This window comes from Haemaphysalis longicornis, unplaced genomic scaffold (genome assembly GCF_048455015.1).
Source record: "Haemaphysalis longicornis isolate Haplotype H1 unplaced genomic scaffold, Haemaphysalis longicornis Haplotype H1 scaffold_5, whole genome shotgun sequence".
Lineage (NCBI taxonomy): Eukaryota > Metazoa > Arthropoda > Arachnida > Ixodida > Ixodidae > Haemaphysalis > Haemaphysalis longicornis.
The window spans coordinates 106,824,499-106,845,307 of record NW_027526385.1 but is presented as its reverse complement, the minus strand read 5'-3'; the positions used below and the strand labels follow the sequence as shown (position 1 = coordinate 106,845,307).

At 49.3% G+C, this 20,809-nt stretch overlaps 1 protein-coding gene across 1 annotated transcript; it reads left to right on the top strand.

Annotated features, from left to right (window-relative positions):
* The first annotated feature begins 1,383 nt into the window (after positions 1 to 1,383).
* LOC144139359 (uncharacterized) lies at positions 1,384 to 15,727 on the top strand. Its single transcript, XM_077671727.1, has 3 exons — positions 1,384 to 1,552; positions 13,229 to 13,340; positions 15,413 to 15,727. Exons 1-3 carry the CDS (start codon positions 1,444 to 1,446, stop codon positions 15,711 to 15,713), a joined length of 522 nt encoding a protein of 173 aa, XP_077527853.1. The 5' UTR covers positions 1,384 to 1,443; the 3' UTR covers positions 15,714 to 15,727.
* Positions 15,728 to 20,809: the final 5,082 nt, after the last annotated feature.

Genomic DNA, 20,809 nt, shown 5'->3' with positions numbered 1-20,809 from the left:
TCGAGCCCGCGTCCTCGTGCTCATCAGCAAAACGCCTTAGACACTTGGTCACCGCGGCGGGTTTACATGTACGCTGACATACAAAAACAGATTCGTGTCAGTCTGAGCAGTCAGATCGGGCTAATTCGAAGAAGTCTTGTTGTAAGGACCCCTTAAGGCTCTCTATTGATGATATAAGGGTTTATTCTCTCTCTCTCTCTCTCTCTCTCTCCATCTGCCCCATAATTTTCTCCACTTGGTCACCAAGGCAGACAGCAGGTGATTGAAGTAGAAATGAAACAAAGCCCCCAGTGTGGGGGTGTAAAACCGCCTCTGTGGTAGTGCTTTCTCGCGAGAAGTTTCCGTCTTGGAAATTAAAAGTTACTAGTCGGCCGGTGCAAATCGTGTACGTACAATAGTCCTAATTGAAGGGTGCTATTTTGAGAAAAAAACACTAAGCATGCTCCGTACGCCGTTTCTTCATGGGCGATGTGTGATGGCAAATTTGTAGTGGATAAACGTAACTAGCGCGGAGACCCCTGTTGTCTCAGATTCGGTATCATCTGAATTAATAAACAGATCCTCATATTGCAAATAGTGTATTTTTGCTCTCGTCACCGGCACCTACCGGTGCAAGAGGACATGTCTTCCCACCTGAGCGTGCTTTTAACGTCAGCTTTTTTGAAATCAGGCAGTCTCACCCATCCCCCACCCCCAAAACACCGCTAGAGCGATGTGCCGTGAAGTAAAACGTAAGCTTTCACAAATTGTTTTGAGCAATCAAATGAATGAGCCATGCTTGGTGCTCGGTTTACGCAGCGTGATTCTTCTTTGCGTCACGGAATTCCGCTTTCAGAAGCTCGTTCATTATTCCAGCGAGCGGTGGGCGCTTTATCGGGGCAACAAATCATTGGCATGCTTGCAAACCCCGCTTTCTTTCCTGCATACCGAGACACAACGTTTGAAAGTGAGGGGGAAGCAAGGTCAGAAGGTCGCCACCCCTGGCACATCTTGACTTCCTGATCGCGCCGTCCACTTGTTCTTCCTTTGACGCTACATTCATGTTTTTCGATTCGCTATTTGCATCCCCTTTAACGCGCTGGAGCGCATTCATTGTGCTGGCATATTAATAAGCAAGGTACTCTTTCCTAGCCACGGGGCGGCTTGTCTGGGCATTCGTTTGCGTTTCTCAGCCCTAGCAACAATAAAACGAACGAGTGGTGATCGCAATGCGGGGCTTCCGGAAGAGCTAATTTCATTCTGCGCACGCGTGCGCCTCCTCTGATTTTGACCATCGCCGCTAACGCTATGGTATTGAGTCACAAACACGTTCTCAGAACTGCCTCATATGGCTAGCGATGTATAAAAAGCTAGTAGTGGTACTCAGGTCCGGTATTATATCATCCGGGTCTGGTTTTGTGCTTCAAGCACTTCTCTGGAGGATTTGAGTGAAACAACGACGCGATGGGTGCTGCTCGTGCCGTGATTTTCTCCGCGCTGTTCGTAAAATTGACCTGTGTGGTTTCCGTAGTTGATACTTACACATTGCTGGAGGCTGCGCAAGTCGTTGAAGGTAGGAATTTATTTATGCACATTCTGTTGTTGAAAGCTTTGGCGACGCGCATTACGCCACAAATTTCAAACTCAAAAACGACGGTCTTGGGCTGGCCAGAAATGCTACGTGCTGCAGTTTGGACATGAGTGGTCGCACATTTTTTCGCTAAGAATATTTGTAGTGCTGTATACGTTTTATGGCCCACTTGTGTTTCTTTCCTTGAGAAACCCTTTTTTGATGTGTGACTTTCAATGCTAGCGTCAGTCTGAAAACATTGGTTCATCCCTCCAGAATCTTGTTTTCAATGTATGGTTGTCACTGGCGGAATGTTTTTTCGCTATACCTTTAAAAATTTTCCAAAATCGAAAATTTTGGTAATAGAGATAGAAGCATTTGGTCTTCATTAGAGCGGACGATAGTGGTTCATCAATCACTATTTATGTGGGTTGGCATTGGTCCAGGCACCCTTGAGCCTTAGCTGCAGCCGTGGCAAGGGTTACCAGAGAAACCTATTAACTATAACTTAATTCTCGAGGAAGATGTGAAATATGTAAACTTGGCCAAAAGAATGTGACAAAAGTCGCAGGGTAGGAGCAGTTGTGGGCCCATGGTAGAGGGCTTCATGGTGCAATGTACTGGCTGTAATGATGTTTTAAAGGGGCCCTAAAAGGCATTTTGAGCACACTAAATGAACTAGCGCAATCGCTAGATTGGGTCGCCAACGTCACCTGTGCCAAGTATTACTCTTTTACGCGCAGCGGAAAGCTCACACTTTTGTTGCAAAGTTTGTCGCTTTTTTCTCACCCTTTCCTTCGTGTTTTTGGACGCCGCCATCTTCACATGTCTACATCATCGATTCCCAGATGTTCGTCATGAGCTAGACATCCTGCTATTGGGCGGCTTTTTCACGCACTTCCGGCAAAGAGATGAGTCGTCTGCTCAGCGTCGGCTCGCCGGCTGATCTGCCAGCGGTGTGCCGGAGTGCTTTGACATTTAACGACAAACGAAACAAGTGTAAACAAACGCTTAACCATTTGTATTGAATGCAACACGGCCATAACACGACGTGGATTTTATCTTACGTGAGTACGTACCATAAAGAAAGTCCCGTGGCACTTCTTTGGTGCAATCGCAGAGAACGCCCTGAGCCGAATGCCCGAGTTTGACGCGTACATTTTATTCAACTTCAAAACAATCCAGAGATGCGTTTCGAACGAACGCAACGTCACAACATGCGTTACAAGTCTGAACCGCGATTGACAGACGATGAGTTGCCTCCTCCTGCCCGTCGTAAATACGGCACTCACCTCACACCCGGTTTTCGGGGACGAGCAGCAAGTCACAACTCTGGCGCGCAAGCGAGAAGGCTTTTAGCCAGGCACACTGCACATACCCCATGCGAGGTTGAGTGGTACGTCGTTCGAGAAAGATAATCCAGACCATGGGAAGCACTATCCACCCGCAGAAGTACAATGTCGCATTTCATCGCGAAACGAACGCGTCCACAACACACAGGAGGCGATGCACACACACACACACAGCTTCGGTCGCTGCATTGGCTTAGCTGCAAGCTTCGTTCGGACAATCAGCGATGCTACGACGATACAGAGCTGCGTGAGGACGACGTGCTAACCACTTCACGTATTTAAAAACACAGGGGCAAAGAACTAGGTTCATCGGAAGTAAAAAATCTTTCCTCCATTATAGTGCCTGAAATATACTGGCTAGTGTGCCGAGGGCGGGCTCCAGGCGGGCACCGGGAGCGATGTACGCGGCCGTCTGCCGCTTGGGGCGCTGCCGTGCGGGAGTGTGCGCGTTCATCCGGCCCGAGCAGATCGCGCGGTTAACTCCGAGCTGCGTAGCAGACGGCAGCGGCAGAACTTTCCATTCCCGCTTGCGACGAAAGCGAGCGAAAGCGACGGGAATTCTGTCGCGCAACCAAAATTTGTCCCGACCATTCGACAAAAACGATCGTCGCGCGACAAAGCGACGGAATTCCTGCCGCTCTCACTCGCTTTCGTCGCAAGTGCGAACGGGCCTTTATGCGCAATCTCCGCCCCACATAAAACAAGCTCTTGCTTGTCGCCTGAGCATACGGTTGATATCTGACTACGTTACACTGTGCTTGCCAGTGTATTTAAACGATGTCACTAGGTTTGAAACGTACGCGCTCGGCGTGCAGCTTTGTAAACGCAAGCGGTTTCACATACGCACGCTATTTTGCTGCTAATAGAGTTTTAGTACAGCGTTTGTGGCCTTTGCATACGCTAAACGCTAAATTTTTGCGTCCCGCTACGTGACACCGCGATGGGAGTTTTAGTAGAGCGTCTCATCAGTTTCGCGTAGCGACACACTAATGCATACGGCGCCATCTGTCAAATGTTTTACGAAATGTCTCGCCGGCTGATCTGCTAGCGGAGTGCCGGAGTGTTTGGACATTTTACGACTATCCAAACAAGTGCAAACAAACGCTTTCCCGTCAGTGTTGAATGCAACACATGGGTGCAGCTTGTCAGAACACGGGTTCTCGCTGATCGAGTGCAGCGTTGGTTTGCTCTTCGCCTTCACGTTCATCGCCGCTGATAAAGCGATCCGATCTGGCGCGTTTTGTGCACGGGTTCTGTGTCGGTTGAAAATGTCTTTTTTCACATGCCGCCGGTAGTAGGAATTACAACCACCGCAAAATAACACCCGGCACCAGCGGGGCCACATCTGAGACCGCGCTTTTTGGATAAACAGTGCGCGGTGCACCAAAGGGAACGAGCGCACGATTCTCCCCACGCGGCTGCGAGTTCGCCGCCTATACCAACTGCAGCCCTGCAGCTACGTACACCGCGAAAGGGCAAGGCCAGGCAGCACACATGCGGCCAGGTCATTCGTTCGCTTTTCCAGCCTGTGTCCATGGTGTCTACAGAGATGAAAAAGCCGAAAGAGCTGGCCCGTAGCAGACGGCAGTCTGTGGGAGCGCAATAGCGGAAGTACGTCACCGCTGAGGAGCGGAGCATCATGGGAGGGGAGGCCAACAGCGAAGAAACAGTTGAAAGGAGGAGGAAATACGGCGCGACGATAATTCGCGGTTTTTGATTTACGATTTCTCAGCTAATACTCATCGCTTTAACAAAATTCTTGCAGGAGGAGATTGCTAATACATTGCTTTATTTGGTTACATGTACATCCATGCATCGGCGGAAGGCATTTCAGGACCCCTTTAATTAGAGTATTGCATCGCAGGGACAATAAAGGACGTATCTTCATTCCGCTCGTTTTAAAAGTCTTCGTGGGATCTATACAAAAGATGGTCTTGGCATGTGCAATAGTAAATGAGGGCTTGGGGCTTTATTCATAAATATCAACAGATAGTGAACTACTACACCTGTTGGGAACGCAGCTATGCTCCTTTGCATCCCGGAGGGAAAAACTATTTTCGGACAGCCTTCGTTGCTAAGCATAGCCAAAAACGGCTGTTATACCTTAGAAACTAAAGAGCCAAGACTTCTGTCAGGATACTTTCTAGCTCCATCCTATTTGAAAGTACAATAGCATGGTAATATAAAAACAGAAGTGAAATAATTTTTCTAAACAATATTCACGCATCTCGCGCAAGCTGAATTGAAATATATTAAACTTTAACATGATGTCGGGGACTGTTCTGGCCTAGTTCTCTCAAAGGAAACAGGAAAGGGGTGAGCGATATACGATCCTTCCAGTTTGGTCTTCCTCGCTCACAGGCTAATACAAACACATTGTTTTGCATGTTGCTTTGGGGTATAAACGAGTGGTGTTCATCCATATCTCAAGACAGGCAATGCCGAGACCGGTATGCTTGTTCCTCAGCGGTGTAAGTCTGCTACCATTCTCCAGCAGTTGCAGGCTTCCGATTGGCTCCTATACACCCCGCGCAGCCCGTCACAGCCCTCGAGGGGAGGTCCTCCATGTCTAGCCCTATGTTCTCCGCGAGTTTTTTAGGCTGAGGGCTCACAGCGTGAACATTCCACTTCGCCATTAAGGGCAGAACCCGCAGTCGTATTATAAATTAGGACTTCCGCCCTGTAGAAAAACCCTTTCGGAGGTGGTGGGACTTCAGGGACATCATCACGCTTATCTCCCGTTTTTCTTACAGTTTTATTCGCTCCCGTTCCTCGTGTGGATATAGAGCAGCGGGACATGAGAGACTATTTCAAGGGAGAAGAAACACAATCGTAACGGGACACTCACCGCGGCATCATCGACGCGGTTGACATTGGCGTCCGGGTGGCCCGGGAGCAAGTCCACCCGCAGCACCACGCCGTTAATTTCGTGCAGGGTTGGCTAGGCGACTTCCTTGATGGTTGTTTAAGAGCTCGCTCATTGGACTACATCAATTTTGGGGGCGTCTAATGAGTCGCTGAATATCGCGCATATTGTGCCTCTAAAAGAGAATGATCTGCAGTTCTAGGTAACCTCATAAGTACCTTTCGCCGGAATTAAAATACCCGCGCACCGCGTTGCTCAGGTATTCCGCCGCTCAGAAACATCATCATGGAAAGTAAAGCGGCACAGGATCGCAAGCGCCTCTACACGCGTTCGGGCCCATTACTCCTAGGTCTTTGCTGACAACAGCTGTTGGATAAGCAATTAGTGATACATGTTATCGCTCCGTGTGATGACGTGTCCGGGCTGCCGATACGAGGCGGGTCTCCGGCCGACACCCAAAATCGAATAACACCACCGGGCATTCCACCCTCGCTGATTGGATGAAGTTCAAATGCAACCCCACTGCTGGCATATATGCAGACGAATATTGTCATACGGCGTACCTTCAACTGCTCCCCCTTCCTTCCCTATAGAAGCCGCACTCGGCAAGAATTTTTCCTGAAAACCTGAAGTGGCGCCGCCGTAATTCTGCTCCTGGTTTTTGCCTGCAGAGGTACCTTTCAGCAGCACCCTTTGTCGTTTACATGGACGTCGCCTGGCACGCAGATACGTTCCCCACAGGGCTTGAGTACGTCATATGACAAGCTAACTTAGAGAAAGTATATTAGCAATTATTTAGGCAATATCAGGAAGGTGACGTGCCAGTACCGCTTTGAAATAAGACGTACGTGTCCTTGCCTTCACGCAGGTAGCTAAATACTCTTTTGAAGGCTTCTACAACAAATTTTTTGTCACAGTTGTTGGGCTGATATCGCCCACGTGGACGCAGATGAAAGCTTATTTGATATTTCGCAGCGATGGTGTCTACAGCTGGTATCCCGAAGATTTTCTGCGACGATACATGGAGCGTAGGCCAAATCTCTAGCTTATGGAAAAATTCACAAAAACACAAAGCCCCTATGGCCGGCTTAGTTTGATACCAGAAGGTTTATATTGCCCCTTGAAAAACATCGCCAGCAATGCATATCTATTTATAGGTGAAGCCGACTTCAATTCGATCCACGTAAGCTTGGTCTTTGTAAGCTGGCTTCCCCGCAGTGTCTGTTGCACAGTGAAGCGTGCCCCACTTGCACAATGCCGTACTCTCTTCAGCGGCCACCTGTGTGGCCCAATAGAAACTTCATTGTGTCTATTCATCAAGTGTGTGTACACATATCTCTAACGTAGAGATCACGCCGCTCGCATTATAAATCAACGCGTAAATTCACCGCTATACCAGTATATTCACCAGTATAACATAATTAATTTCGCATCCAGTAATTGTTTAATTAGAGGACCCGGTTAAACAACGTAAATTAACAGGTTCCTGGAGTTCTCAGATATTTGTTATTTGCCTGGTGTTAACGATATAAATATACGTTTAAGTTTATACTGCACGCACTCTGTCTTCGAGTGGTAAATGCAAATCCGGCCGGAGTGAATGTCAGTGTAAAAACATTAGAATTTGCGGCGTCAGGAGTTCATCCGGCAGCTTCACTTTCTTGAATATGTGTATTCCTAAAAATATGGATTGCCGTGCGACAATGAGACCAAATGTGCACCGCTGTGTACTAAGAGCAAGGGTGCAGTGCGTCGCAGGGATCGAGTCTTCAAATTTGCATCCGGTTTAGCGTGCGTTTAAAGAGCACAAAATACCTTGCGTTCTATGAAAAATGGTTACGACTACGAAGTAAGATAAAGAGGAGCACCAACTGTGGCCCAGATAAAATCATTTGCGTGTTCCGATAATGCCCCCGCGCCGCGAGCCGCCCATCTTTCACTATGTTCTCTCCTCTTTCTCACCCCGTCTCGTCGTAGTGGCTTTGTACGTTGCTCTCCATTGGTTCGCTCTCCTCAGTGGCTCGTTTCGTTTCACCGCGACATACGCCTTAAAAACGTTTAGAGTTCCTGTATATCGCGTAGCGCAAGAGTTGCGCGTCTCATTGCCTCATGCCGCGGTTCCCAGTTCGACAGGAAAGCCCGCTTTCAGTGCTGAGCACAAGACCCCGTATTCATTCAGTTCTGCTCCACTGAGCATCGGCGGTTGCGCAAGCGGCGGCAGGGGTGGCCGCTCAGCTGATACGCAGCCCACTATCGTGCGCCAGTTTTTAAGTGCGAATGCACTTTATAAGCGACCCCAAACCATCCACAGCCGGCGTCGGCGGCGGCGGCGGCGGCGGCGTCCGCAGTGCTCCTCTATATTTAAAAAAAAAAACAGCATCCGGCGCCAGGTTTCGATCCGCGGACTTTGCGGCCGCAGCGCGACGCTCTACCGACCAAGCCACGGACGCTTTTTTTTTTTATTACCGGTTTCAGACATCACAAAAACGTGCTACAGATAACAAACGCTAGCTTTGCCTAAGCCATCGTATTATGTCTAAAAACGGGGCATAGACAACACTTTCTCTACTTCCTGCAGCCACTCGGGTGTACAAGGTTGACCCTTCCACATTTCTACAATGCGATGAACGCTTTCACAGAAATACTGCCTCGCGGGCCGTCCATCAACGTCCGAGTAACGAGCTGCCAATCGAGACCTCCATATTCCGTGGAGGACCAGCAACGACCAAGCCACGGACGCGACGCTGATATCAGTGTTAGTAACGCGCCTTATATCTTTAACGCACTCAAACTACGTCGTCAGCGGCGTGCGTTGGCGACTCAGCGGCGTTATAGCGGCTTGATAACTGCGTGGTGTACACGTGATACTACAAACCCGATGGAAGAGATGGAAGAGAAGGCGGCGAGGCGGTGGGCTGCGGGGGCCGAGCGCAAGCGCCGCAAGCGGGCCGACAACCGTGCATTCGCACATTCACATTCTCCCCCTCGGGGAAATGCGGGGGAATTTTTTGTCCGTGCTGCTCCTCGTCCCTCCTCCTCGTCGCTTCCTGTGGCGAGGCGGCCCGGCGGCGGCTCCTACATGCGAAAAGGGTGGCTTTCCCGCACGACGTAGAACTCAAGATGGTGGATGAACGCGCAACTCTGCTCCCCTAGAGGAGCTATATACAGGAACTCTAAACACGTCAAACTGTGCGCGCCACCACCAGACATGCGTACGCGCGCGGAATCTAAATCCCGGTGCACTGTCGCATTGAGCGGCGCGGGTAATCATACGCCGCTACATACGTGCGATCGCTTATCAGGAGGAGATCGCTTATCGCTTGTCAGGGAGTGTCTAGTTAGACGTAATCAAAACCGGGTGAAAAATATCGATCTAACCCAGTAGGTCCAAGATGAAATCGTACACCAACGATTTCGGAAACACCAAAAGAACTAAGCAAAAGTAATATCGCACACCACAACACGCTGCCAAGCCTGATTCTGCTTACGGTAAATCGAACGGAAAAATCACCGTTTCTTGCTCACCCGCTATCAGGCGGCGTGTTTTGTGATGAATGCTTTTCCTGCACCCACGCAGCGTATACGAGGGTAGCTCGCAGACTCCATAGACCTGCAACCATGACGCATATTTCCACTTCAACACCTGAAATTGACGGCTGCCGCCTTGTAAGGAATATAAAACGGAGCTTTTAGCGTAATTAATCGACATGTAATATCAAAGAGAATTTTCATTTTAACCGAAATCAAACCCCGAGGTTCACTGTCACTGTGCGAGCGTGTGTAAGCTTGTAGATGCCGCCAGTGGATAACGTCAGGTGCATTGCTGAGAAGCGTGTTCTGATTACCTGGTTCGCGAAAATTAAACGTTCTACAACACAGAGCCAAGCCGGATAATAGACTATATTATGTCATCAGAAATGCTTGCATACTTTTTTCTCGCACCTTCAGCTATTTTAAAGCGTACTGATATGTACGTGTGCACCCGCATTCTTTAACTTTAAGTCACTGTTTAACGCATATTTGCGTAAGACAAGTTCATTTCGTCCGATACCGGTTACCCACGAGGTGATTTCGAACTAGACCACCAAGCCACGCGTATTAGGCGCTCAATGGATGCGAAGATGAGCTAAAATGTGCCAAAAACAACCGTCGCAGGAGAAGATGGCAAATTCAGCCGAACTGCATCCCGCCGTCGCGGCCGGCAGCATACCTCGGCCAAACTGGACGCCACTCATGATCACACACAAAAAATCTTTTTCCTCACCCACGCACTCACACTCACGCTCAATAGTCGCGCTAACCGCTCGCACTCATTCGCACACACGCTCACTGCGCGGCCTACACCGATCGAAACCACTCGCGCTCACGCTCACCACTCGCCGTGACCACTCGCACTCACTTGCGCTCACGCTCACCGCTCGCCGTCACCACTCGCACTCACTCGCACTCACGCTCACCACTCGCCATCAACACTCGCACTCACTCACGCTTACCATTCGCCGTCACCACTCGCACTAACTCGCGCGTTGTCTCCCCGCGTACGCGAGTGTGTGCAGCAGACCCACCACGAGTCATGAAAACGAACAGTATTAGTGTGTTACGGCGTTAGCAGACCATCCAAAGCATACTCCTAAATCAACACGCCAGCACAGAATTAATTCTAGGGCGCCCCATTGCTTTCACCAAGCAGAGAAAGGTGACGGCTCATTGACGGCGTATTTCCGAAGCTAAAAGCAATCCCGCCTGAACAACCATCAGAGCGAGCGGCTCTTGCGACGTATAGCCAACAGTGACTACAAGCGCCATAGAGGCACTCGCCGCGGTGAGCCCGGCAAATGACACGAGTAGCGCGAGTGCACTCGCGAATGGTGAGCGGGGCTCCCCGGAGGGTGCTCTCGCACTCGCGAGTGGTGAGTCGCACTCACACTGGCCAGTCCAAAACGACGGTGAGGCTCACTCACCACATACTCATGAGTAGTGTGTGGGGGTGTGTGTATGCACTCGTGAGTGAACCTGCCGACCTATGGCCGGCGGTGATATTAAGCGCCGGCGCTGGTCGACCGCTGGGAAATGGTGCCCATTCGTAGCGCCATCTACATTTGGCTCTTAGAGATGGGGACATCAACGGTATACGACTGAGGTAGCCGAGACGGCGCTTCTGTTACAAAATACAACACCTCCGTTTGGGATGATATGTGCTAAAATGCGATTTGTGTTGCATTTGTATTCCTGGGTATAAAATGGATGGCAATACCTCTACTTGATAACTGGAAGTAACCAGCGCTACATGCACTAGTCAAGTACGTGTAACGAAGACCTGTTACCACTCAAAAGTAGATGCGTGTGCGCACTTTGAACCATGGTTGCCACTCGAGTCTGGTTGTTTGACATCGTTCTGTCGACCCTCTGAACTCACCTCACCCACTTCGCTTCCTGTTTCCCCTCGCCTCATCTATAACACCGCTCTGTCTCCCTCCTCGCCAGATTGTCTTATCGTCCACGTTCGCTAACGGTTCACACATAGATCGCTTGGTGCTAGACAAGGACCAAGAACTGAGATGCCACAAAGAGGGTGAACTGCGCCTAGAATATCAATCGCATTAAAATACTTGCCGTTGGTAGTCTTCAGACGCCCACGATCACATGACTGATTGACCCCAACTGATTGACCCTAACGGGACATTGACCACAACTGACAAGGCGATTGTCATACTAGCAATATTTCGTTTTCTGACGGGTTCAAGATGGGCACTCCTTGTGCAACGCAGAATGTCCATGAAACGTAGCTCCTCCTACAACCTAAACCGCCCTGGCCACCTCATTGTACATGCTACATAAGATGGTACATGGTCACAGCTGCACTGACGCACCTATTTCTTTCAGTTCATACACTTGGTCTGCCACGCGCCGATCTAAACCACGTAACGTCGTTCGTTTAAGCAATTTGTAAATTGTTTTAAATATTCAGTTTTAACAGTACACACTTTTTAGGTTCCGCCGTCGAGCTTTACCAGAAAAAATAGCAAGAAAAAATACCGAGCGCCCGTGAGGAGCGCTTGCCGTCGGTCACCTCGACCTTCTAGAACACCCTGCCCAGCAATCGCGGCGTGATGTCTAGCGTGCGGTTCTCCTCGCCAGTACACGTGCGTTCACGCATGAAGTGGGCAGGACAAACCCACAGTTCGCGGTACAGACCCCGAGTTGGCAATACCCGTTTCTATGAGTTCTAGAACGTGCTAACGCGATCCAGTTTGGGACAGATGTGAAAACTTGTGGACAAAACAAATCGCCCCTGCCAGTCATGAACTTTCAGCGGCAAGTTCGGCAATCCATGTGGCGTTCAATACCGGGGTCTCTGACAAAGGGTCTTTACAAACAGCCGCCAGCTCGGCTGCTTGTAGGGTCTCTACGCGAGTCTCTGACAAACAGGCGCCAGCTCGGCTCTAACTCCAGCCTTGCACCAATAGTGCAAGCTGCGCCATTTTGTTTTCCAAACATTACTAACATTTGTCCAAACGTTGCTAATAGCGTAGGGCTTGCATTTTCGGTATTGTCACAGCGCAGAAACTATTTTTAGATGCAAGGCATCTTTTGCTCGGTTCTATGTCCGTTGTCGGTTGGCGTCCTCACCTCTCCTCCTTATCCCTCTCTCCACGCCAGCTGCGCGATAGCATGGTACTCCCTCCGTCCTCCTCTCCACGCGAGCTGTGCGATAGCGCACTGCTCCCTCCGTCCTCCACTCCACGCCAGCTGCGTGATAGCGAGCGCATGCGCGCCTCTCCCTCCGTCCCATTCTCTAAGCCAGCGCTATATATAACCGCGTGCACGCGCCGCTGCCTCAGTTGCTTCGTCGGATGAGTCTCACTCCGGCGTCTGATTTGTACCGACAGTCCTGCTAGCGGATTGGCTGACACAAGTTCAGCCAACATCAGCCAACCAGTTAACAGAGCCGTTTGTCAGAAGGGAACCCCGAGGTGATGCGAAGCATCGCGGAGTTTCCAACAACGTTCACGCGATGTGGGTAACCAACGCAAGTGAAAATAAAGGGAGCTCCGCGATGCTTCGCATCACCTCAGGGTTCTACTCGGGAAGATGGTGTAATTTTTTTGCTCTGGTCGAGTGCTGAGCATCCTCATTCGCGTGATTTCCACATTTCATCGCGATGATCGGTCGTTCTGGAGTGTTGTAGTGAAGCCCACGCGCGGCTTTTTTTAAGAGTGTGCCGTAACGATATACAAAAATAATCCATACTACAACAAATTACGTTAACACTACTAATTTATTTCTTTTAAGCCAAAGCACTTGGTGACGCTGTTAAAACAGTCTCGCCATAAAATATGAGCTGCACACACATTACTTTATTGCGCGTTTGTTTTCTCCTGGGACTCTTAAGTTTTGGTATTGTCAATTAAAAATTAGTTGGCGCTAATTTGACATGTTCCCCATGTGTATTTGTTTCAGGAAAATGCCTGCACGAAGGAAAGCAGATGGCTCACGGGGACATCATTCGGACAGAGGACCCCTGCGAATCCTACCGCTGTGACACGGATAAGAAAATGATGCTCGTTGACCTGTAAGTGAAACTACAACCTTTCCCTGGTTTTAAAATACAGTGGTTTATCACCGAATAGGCATTAAGATAGAAGTACATGCGTGATAGCTAGCCCACGCTACATTTCTACTTAATTTTTACAAATTGGTCAATGCTGTTTAAAGAAGCGTAGTACGAGCGGCTTGTACTGCGATTCCTCTCGCGTTAATTATACGCAGAATAGAACAGGCATCTATCGAGTTTTCTTTGAGTTCGCGCCTAATACTCTCCTAGTCCACTCAACTGGCTTCGTAAAAATTACTTTTTGCAGGAGTAAATTCTCTAGAAGAGTGAATAAGAGACAGTTCTTCAATGAACTGGCGAGGTGAGCCGGAGCAGCCGCCTGAATCACTGCACCAGATGGGGGTTAAACGGTTGTGAAAAACATTCTCAAACGCAATTTTTCAACACACAAACACGCGGAACGTCCAAACAAAATCAAGCAAACCAGTCGCTTGACCAGGTGTTACAGAGTGGCACTAAGTCCTGATTTTGAAAGACAGGTTAAGAGCACCTTGGTTGCGCGTCATGCACTCCTGTAGTTAGACACGGCCCACCAAGTTCTCGTAGATAGATCTGAGGGCGCAGGGGCAAGGCCGGCTAAACTTTTCCGGCGTTCCTGAAAAGTTAGTGGGAGCGACACACGCAGACAAGTCAAGTTCCCGAGAATTTCACAGGTCGGCTACAAGGGTAGCAAGTCTGTCGAAGCTTGAAAAGGATGCTTAGTATAGGCCACTAACAAGACAATCCTTTATGCACTATGCAGTGTTCCCGTAGAACTTATGAATTTATTTCTACCACGCCTTCTTCAAGATAAAGTGATAAACCAGAGAATGTTGGCTGCGTACAAACCTGATCTTCTCTTGCGTTGTTCGTACCTGCACATCACACACGGGAAGAACATATACAGTTCAGCCTGGATATAACGAATTTCAGAAAAGGTAACAATTTATCGCTACATCAAGGTTTCGTTAGATGCAGGTTTTTAGTTACGGCTTGCGGGAATGAAGCAGAAACGAAGCCAAACTCGTAGACGTTATAGAAGGTGAACTCACCCTTTATGGATTTTTTCAAAGCCAAAAACTGCGTGAGTTGCGCCTCCTCCTTTCGTACGAGCTTAGGCACTACACGGCGCTCCGAAGAATCAAGGTCATTTACCTTGTACATTTAGGTCATTTACTTAATTATCCCTTTTGCCTTTCGGCACTTTTTGGTGCGCTAACGCCTTCAAAGAGCCAAACCTATTATGAAAGGGTGCCTTTTTTGGTAACTTGATGCTCTTTACCGGACATAAGATTGTTGGGAGGGTGCTCGTTGGGGTGCTATACCAGGCGTAAACATTCATCTTCCTCGCCTTGTGTAGACAGACTTTAAAACTGTGCGCTTTTTTTTAAATACGCAATGGTCTGTTTTCTATCAGCAGCACTCATCACCGACGAACCGATACCACAGATATAAGTGGAGACACGCGACTACACGCCGACATGATGGCCTAGCACCTCAAAACTTAGGTCTGGAACCGAAACCGCACTCACAATTGGAAACGCACGGTAGTTTGCGGTGTTGGCGAAAAAAAACTTGAAGGGTAGTTACTCTTGCTATAGCTAGTGTGCGGTCACGTTACACGAGCAAAACCAGTAGTGACTGTTAGGTTAGCCACGGGATGGTGCTAGTCCCTCCGTTCATCATCATCATCATCATCATCATCGTCGTCGTCGTCGTCGTCGTCATCATGGCGAGTTTCGCGTTTATGCGGTTCCAGACATTTTCATTGCTGCTGAAGCCTTACGGTACTGATAGTATTCGCTAAATTGTTTAATTTCTCCGGCCGATTTTTGAGTAAAAGTGAGAAAAACAATGACTGATCAGATCGCTGACTTCGTTACATCCAGGTTAACCGCCGCGATTTTTCGTTACATAAAGGTCGCTAACACATACGCTCCAATGGGGTTGGCAATGTGGAATTGAATAACTTCGTTAAATCCAGGAATTCTTTACATAGAGTTTTGTTCTATCCAGGTTTAATCGTACGCACCGTACTCTTAATTTCGCAGCTGCCACTATGGAATTTACCAGAAGGCGCCACCTGGCTGCGTACTTCGGAAGCGCACAGGAGATTTTCCAGAATGTTGCCCCTGGCCAGACTGCAGTAACACCGAAACCATTGATGACCTGTCATCTACTAACGTCACGAGCCAAGAGTCAGGAGCGGAGACCGATGCTCCTGACCTCATCGTTCTCGGCGAGGAGGAAAGCCCACCAGCTGTACCATCTCAAATTGACGTGTCTCCTGAATCGCCGACTGACTCTCCAACTGCGACTGAACCTGCCACCGTTCCAGAATCTTCAAAATAACGAATAAACTGATGTACTGATCTCAAGTCACGTCGCCGAATCGAATGCCCTATCATGCAGTTGTAGTGAGAAGGTCTCTTGAATCAGCATGTCTCTGCTCCTATGCTCAACATCGTGCCATCAAAAACTTCTTATTCGCCAGTCTGCCTAACCGGGGTGAACTCAACCGTAGACAGTTCATGCTTACTCTGGCTTCAGTTTCTTTTAGTGCTCAGGTAGTGCTGCTTCAGCGAGCATTCAGAGCTGATCTGTAACGAAAAAAGCGATGTGGTTGAGCGTACTAGTCATACTGGTGGTTCTTTACTCGGTATAGGTTATGTTCTGAGCTGCAGCACCTGATTTTCACCGCTAATCACAGCATATTGACGATGCTTCCATATGTTTTCAGGCACCAGGCGCCAGTACCAACATTTTTGGTATGAGCACCGCACTAACTCTCACAGGCAGTAATAGAGTGTTGAATCACGATATACCTAGCATTTATAAACTTCTAGGCGCCACACCAAGGTCCCAAAATACTGTTTTTACTGTGATGGCTATATCGGGCGCCTCGGAGTACACGTCTGTGCCTTTGAGGTTATTAACAGCGGAACTGTTGAGCAAGTAGTTTGTGTATTGTGTCCGCAGTTAAAAATACCAGTAAATGCCGAGCGCTCGTGCACGCGTGCTTCAAGCGCATGTTCGTCATGCTAAGCACACCCACTTAAGGCGGTTAGCTAATATTGGCCACCCAAAAAAACCCAGCGTTTCCCTCGTTAATTGGAGTCCTTCGTACATACAATTACATACAAAATTTTCTTACCGATCGCACCGCCAACCTTAACCTCGGCCCCATCCGATCAGTCTGCTTTCGTGCCCGACCGCGTGGTACACCCCAGGGGTCAGTCATTTCCCCACTCCTCTTTAATCTTGCCCTGCTACAACTTCCGCCACTTCTACAACAAATTCCACACATACAACACGCACTTTATGCAGACGATCTGACTATTTGGACCACAGGGGGTTCGATTGGGGAACAGCAAGACGCCCTCCAAGAAGCCATTAACACGACCGACAACTACCTTACAGCCCGCGGCCTCAACTGTGCACCAGAAAAATCTGCCCTTCTCGTCCTCCAAAAACGCACGCAAGGCCGTAAACGACAGTCCCTCCCAGACCCACAATTGAGCCTACATGGCGCTCCAATCCTAACCACCCCTACAATTCGTGTTCTGGGACTTACTATCCAATCAGACGGCGCAGGCATTTCTACTATTCATAAATTACAAGGAACACTATTGCAAATCACGCACCTCATCAAACGCATTGCTAATCGTCGACAAGGACTGAAAGAAAATGACCTCGTGCGCCTAATTCAAGCCCTCCTAATTAGCCGCATCACATACGGAACTCCATATTTGGCTCTCAAAAATAGTGAAATACAAAAACTCGACATAATCATCCGGCAAGCCTATAAATTAGCACTAGGGCTACCACCGACAACTTCCACTGCCAAATTACTACAGATGGGACTTCATAACACCTGGGACGAACTTCGAGAGGCACATCATGTCAACCAGATCGAACGGCTCAAGCTTTCACACACTGGCTGTCACCTCCTCCGTCGCCTCGGCTACCCACTACCTGCCACCCATCACCCCCGCCAACGCATCCCTCTCGAAATACGCGATTGCATCTCCGTCGCCCCAATACCCAAGAATATGCACCCCCTTCATAACCAGGGTCGCCGACAAGCCCGGATTCGAATGCTTCGCAATATGCTTCAGGTCAAGCCACGAGATACCCGCTACGTTGACGCCGCCAAATATGCCGATAAACCAGCCTTCGCAATTTCAACAGTAGACCACCGAGGAATTGAATTGGCTTCCGCAACAGTAATTGGCAATGACTCCACAAGTGCAGAAGAAATCGCAATAGCCCTCGCAGCCACTACATCTCAAGACATTATCACCATCGTCACAGATTCGCAAGCTGCCTGTCGCCATTACGCCGCCGGTCACATAGCTCCCTCAGCCCTCCGCATTCTACAGTCCATCCCTAACCCTCCTTACCTCTACATTCTCTGGACCCCGGGACGTGAGTCTCTGGAGGGGAATGAGGCGGCTCATGCTGCCGCCCGCGCGCATATCTACCGGGCGTTCCCCTCCAACACTCCAGCATCACCGTCGGAAGTCCACCATTCTGTGCCTCAAAAATTCAACGACATCCTCGAACATTACCGCCTCGAACGCCGCATCTTTCCCCCACCCCACGACAAGTTGACTAAGGAAGAAGCCACCACGTATCGCCGCCTTCAAACCAACACCTACCCGCACGGCACCCTCCTCCACGCCATTCATCCCACCTCCTACTCCGCCACCTGCAAGTACTGTCCCCAACCCTGCACACTGTATCATATGATTTGGGCGTGCTCCCACACACCATCCCTCCCCCCTACTCCCTCCCCCAACCATGAGCAGTGGGAAGGCATGCTAGCCAGCCCGGACCCCGGCGATCAGCTTCGGCTGGTTGAAAGGGCCCGCCTGGCAGCGACCGCCCAGGGACTTCTGGACTGAGAAGACCCCCATTGCCACTACTACAAAGACTAATATTGAAATAAAGTTTATTCCTCCTCCTCCTTTCCCTCGTGCCTCGAGCGCACGTTCGTCAAGCCAAACATACCCAGTTAGGGAGATTGTCTAAGACTGGCCAAAAAAAAAAAACTCCATCATTTGCCGAACCATTGCAACACTTGCGCGGAGTGAGAAAGACACGTCATAACGTGTGCCCCTCGTTCGTTCGGCCTCGTTTTGTCGTGCGCATGCGCTGTGAACCGTAGAAGAGCCCCGACTTGAATGTCGCGGCCAGGCCGCAGATAGTTCGCCCTGGTTGAGGAAGAGGCCCCGCTTCTAGAGGATCGACGTGCAAAGCATCCGCTAGACACGATAAGTCGCGCTTGCAGACTGGCGTACGAAAACGATGACCAAAACGACGAGCTCACTCTCGCCTTGCCTAACAAGGCCATTGAAATTACATGCCGCCGACGTCTACCACACCACAACGATACTGAAACTTAACCCTGTGTCCGTCAATGATCACCTACAACCGCTACGCCATTCAAGTCTTGGGCGTAAATGCAAGCTTCCCTGAATTTTATCGTGCATGCTGACAGGAAATACGTTTTGTTGTAAAAAGAACTCACGGCTGTGGCTTCCACTAAAGCGGAAGGCAGGAAGGAGAATACAGTGCATGAAAGGCAGGGAGGTTAAACAGGTTTCAGCCCTGTTGGGTATACCCTACGCATGGGAAGCGGTAAAGAACATAGTTTTGTACACGTTTACCCAGCAAGGAAACAGCCTGTTTTTTTTTTTCATATATATATGAGCGTCCTCTCAAAATCACTTGTGGGTTTTGGACTCAAACCATGCCCTATTTTAAGTCTGCTGGACGTACTATCGTGATAAATTGAAATACGAACAACGGTACGCGTGGTTTCAAGTACCTGCTGAGCTCCTTGGCGATGGTCTATGTATGCACAAAAGGCGTAAGGTTGGGAAAGCCCTCCGGTAACTTATTCTGACGGCGCAGGCACCGTCCCTTGCTAAGAATGCGGATAACATAATAAAAACCACGCGCACCGTTGTTGGTATCTTCATTTATCAACTCCCTCTCCCTGAAAGCTTTGCTGCAGATTAAATTGGACTACTAAAATTGCGGAATGTAGTCATGTCATGTCCACGGTGCGCCTTCCAAATCTCTTGCGACCACATTTACGCACCAATTTCCAAATTTTCACGGGATTGATGAAATCATCTCGGTATCTTTATTCCGTACTGATGGGCAATGTGATGTTTGGGCACCCTAAAGCTAAACGTAGGGCGCCAGTGAGATAAAAAACTATATAAGCAGTACATGGCGTCAGTTCACGCGCTCATTACTACAGCCACGTGTAAGTTGAACAACCAAACGAATAGGTACACTGCGACTATCGTTTTTTAAGCATCTGAAAAGCACTCAGAACGTGTGTGTGTGTGTGTGTGTGTGTGTGTGTGTGTGTGTGTGTGTGTGTGCAGATGCGTTGCAAGACAAGGAAAAATGATCCCTGTAAAAAAACATTTTCCGGGTGTGGGCACTTTGGCGAGGATATTTGCCGGTAGCCAACGGTTCGCATTGTTTTTTTGTAATCGCGAGAGCTTGCCCCACGGAATAATAGAAAATTTTGAAGGTACAGCATTGCATCTGTTTCACACAAAAATCCAAGGAGAGACCGGTGCTGGCTGTGCTTAAGGGCTGTGGGTTTCCCAGGATGAAGCACTGTGCCTCGGTGGTGTTGCATTCGGGAGTTCTAAGACCTGAACAAGTCCTTAACAGGTGTTCAACGTCAACGATTCGCATGGAAGCAGGAATTGTCCACCGCTGGGTTTGGACGGGTTGTCAATCTGAAGATTAGTTATGGCGCCCGCCTACGCCGACAGGTCGGCGTTATTAGCGACGAGCGGGCGATCACCCTATTTTTGCCTCACGCTCATCTCGGCCTCCAGGAATACGGGGACACATAGACAGAAAATCACGCACCCCTCCGTCTAAAGACGACGATGTTTGAACCCAAAGCTTTCGCGCGATGGATTTTTTGGTTGGCCAATGGCACACTGCGATTAGGTGGCATTCTGGGAGTACGGACTACTTTTTTATATGCCCCACAACTCTCGTGTGTGCACTCCGTAGGCCTAATTTTTGGGTTTGAGGTGTAGGGCGCGACTCGCTAGGTACTGCTGGGCATTCGGTTCGACCCTGTCCAAATAGAGCAATCGGATAGATGCTGGCTTCATAACGTGAGGGACCCAGGTTCCATTGCGGCCACGGGAAGCATTTCCTGGAGTAAAAATATGCTGGGTTCTTTGCACGGGTCCCGTCGCGATGAGGGACGCAGTTATTCCGGACGGTTGATATTTCAGTGCAGTAGCAGGGCGGCGGTAAAGCCCTCGAAGATGGAAATATGTAAGGAAGTAATGTAACATCCTCGGGTAAACCTTTCATGTAACTACTTGCCTTGCACGCGCCGCGGTGGCTCAGTGTTTAAGGCGTGCGCTGCTGAGCCGAAGACGCAGGTTCGGTTC

What these genes read in the sequence shown, in the direction of transcription:
- LOC144139359 (XM_077671727.1), top strand. Translation starts at nt 1,444, where the DNA reads ATGGGTGCTGCTCGTGCCGTGATTTTCTCCGCGCTGTTCGTAAAATTG. An exon ending in GGCTGCGCAAGTCGTTGAAG is followed by an intron (nt 1,553 to 13,228) that starts GTAGGAATTTAT and finishes TATTTGTTTCAG; the next exon opens with GAAAATGCCTGCACGAAGGA. An exon ending in AAAATGATGCTCGTTGACCT is followed by an intron (nt 13,341 to 15,412) that starts GTAAGTGAAACT and finishes TTAATTTCGCAG; the next exon opens with CTGCCACTATGGAATTTACC.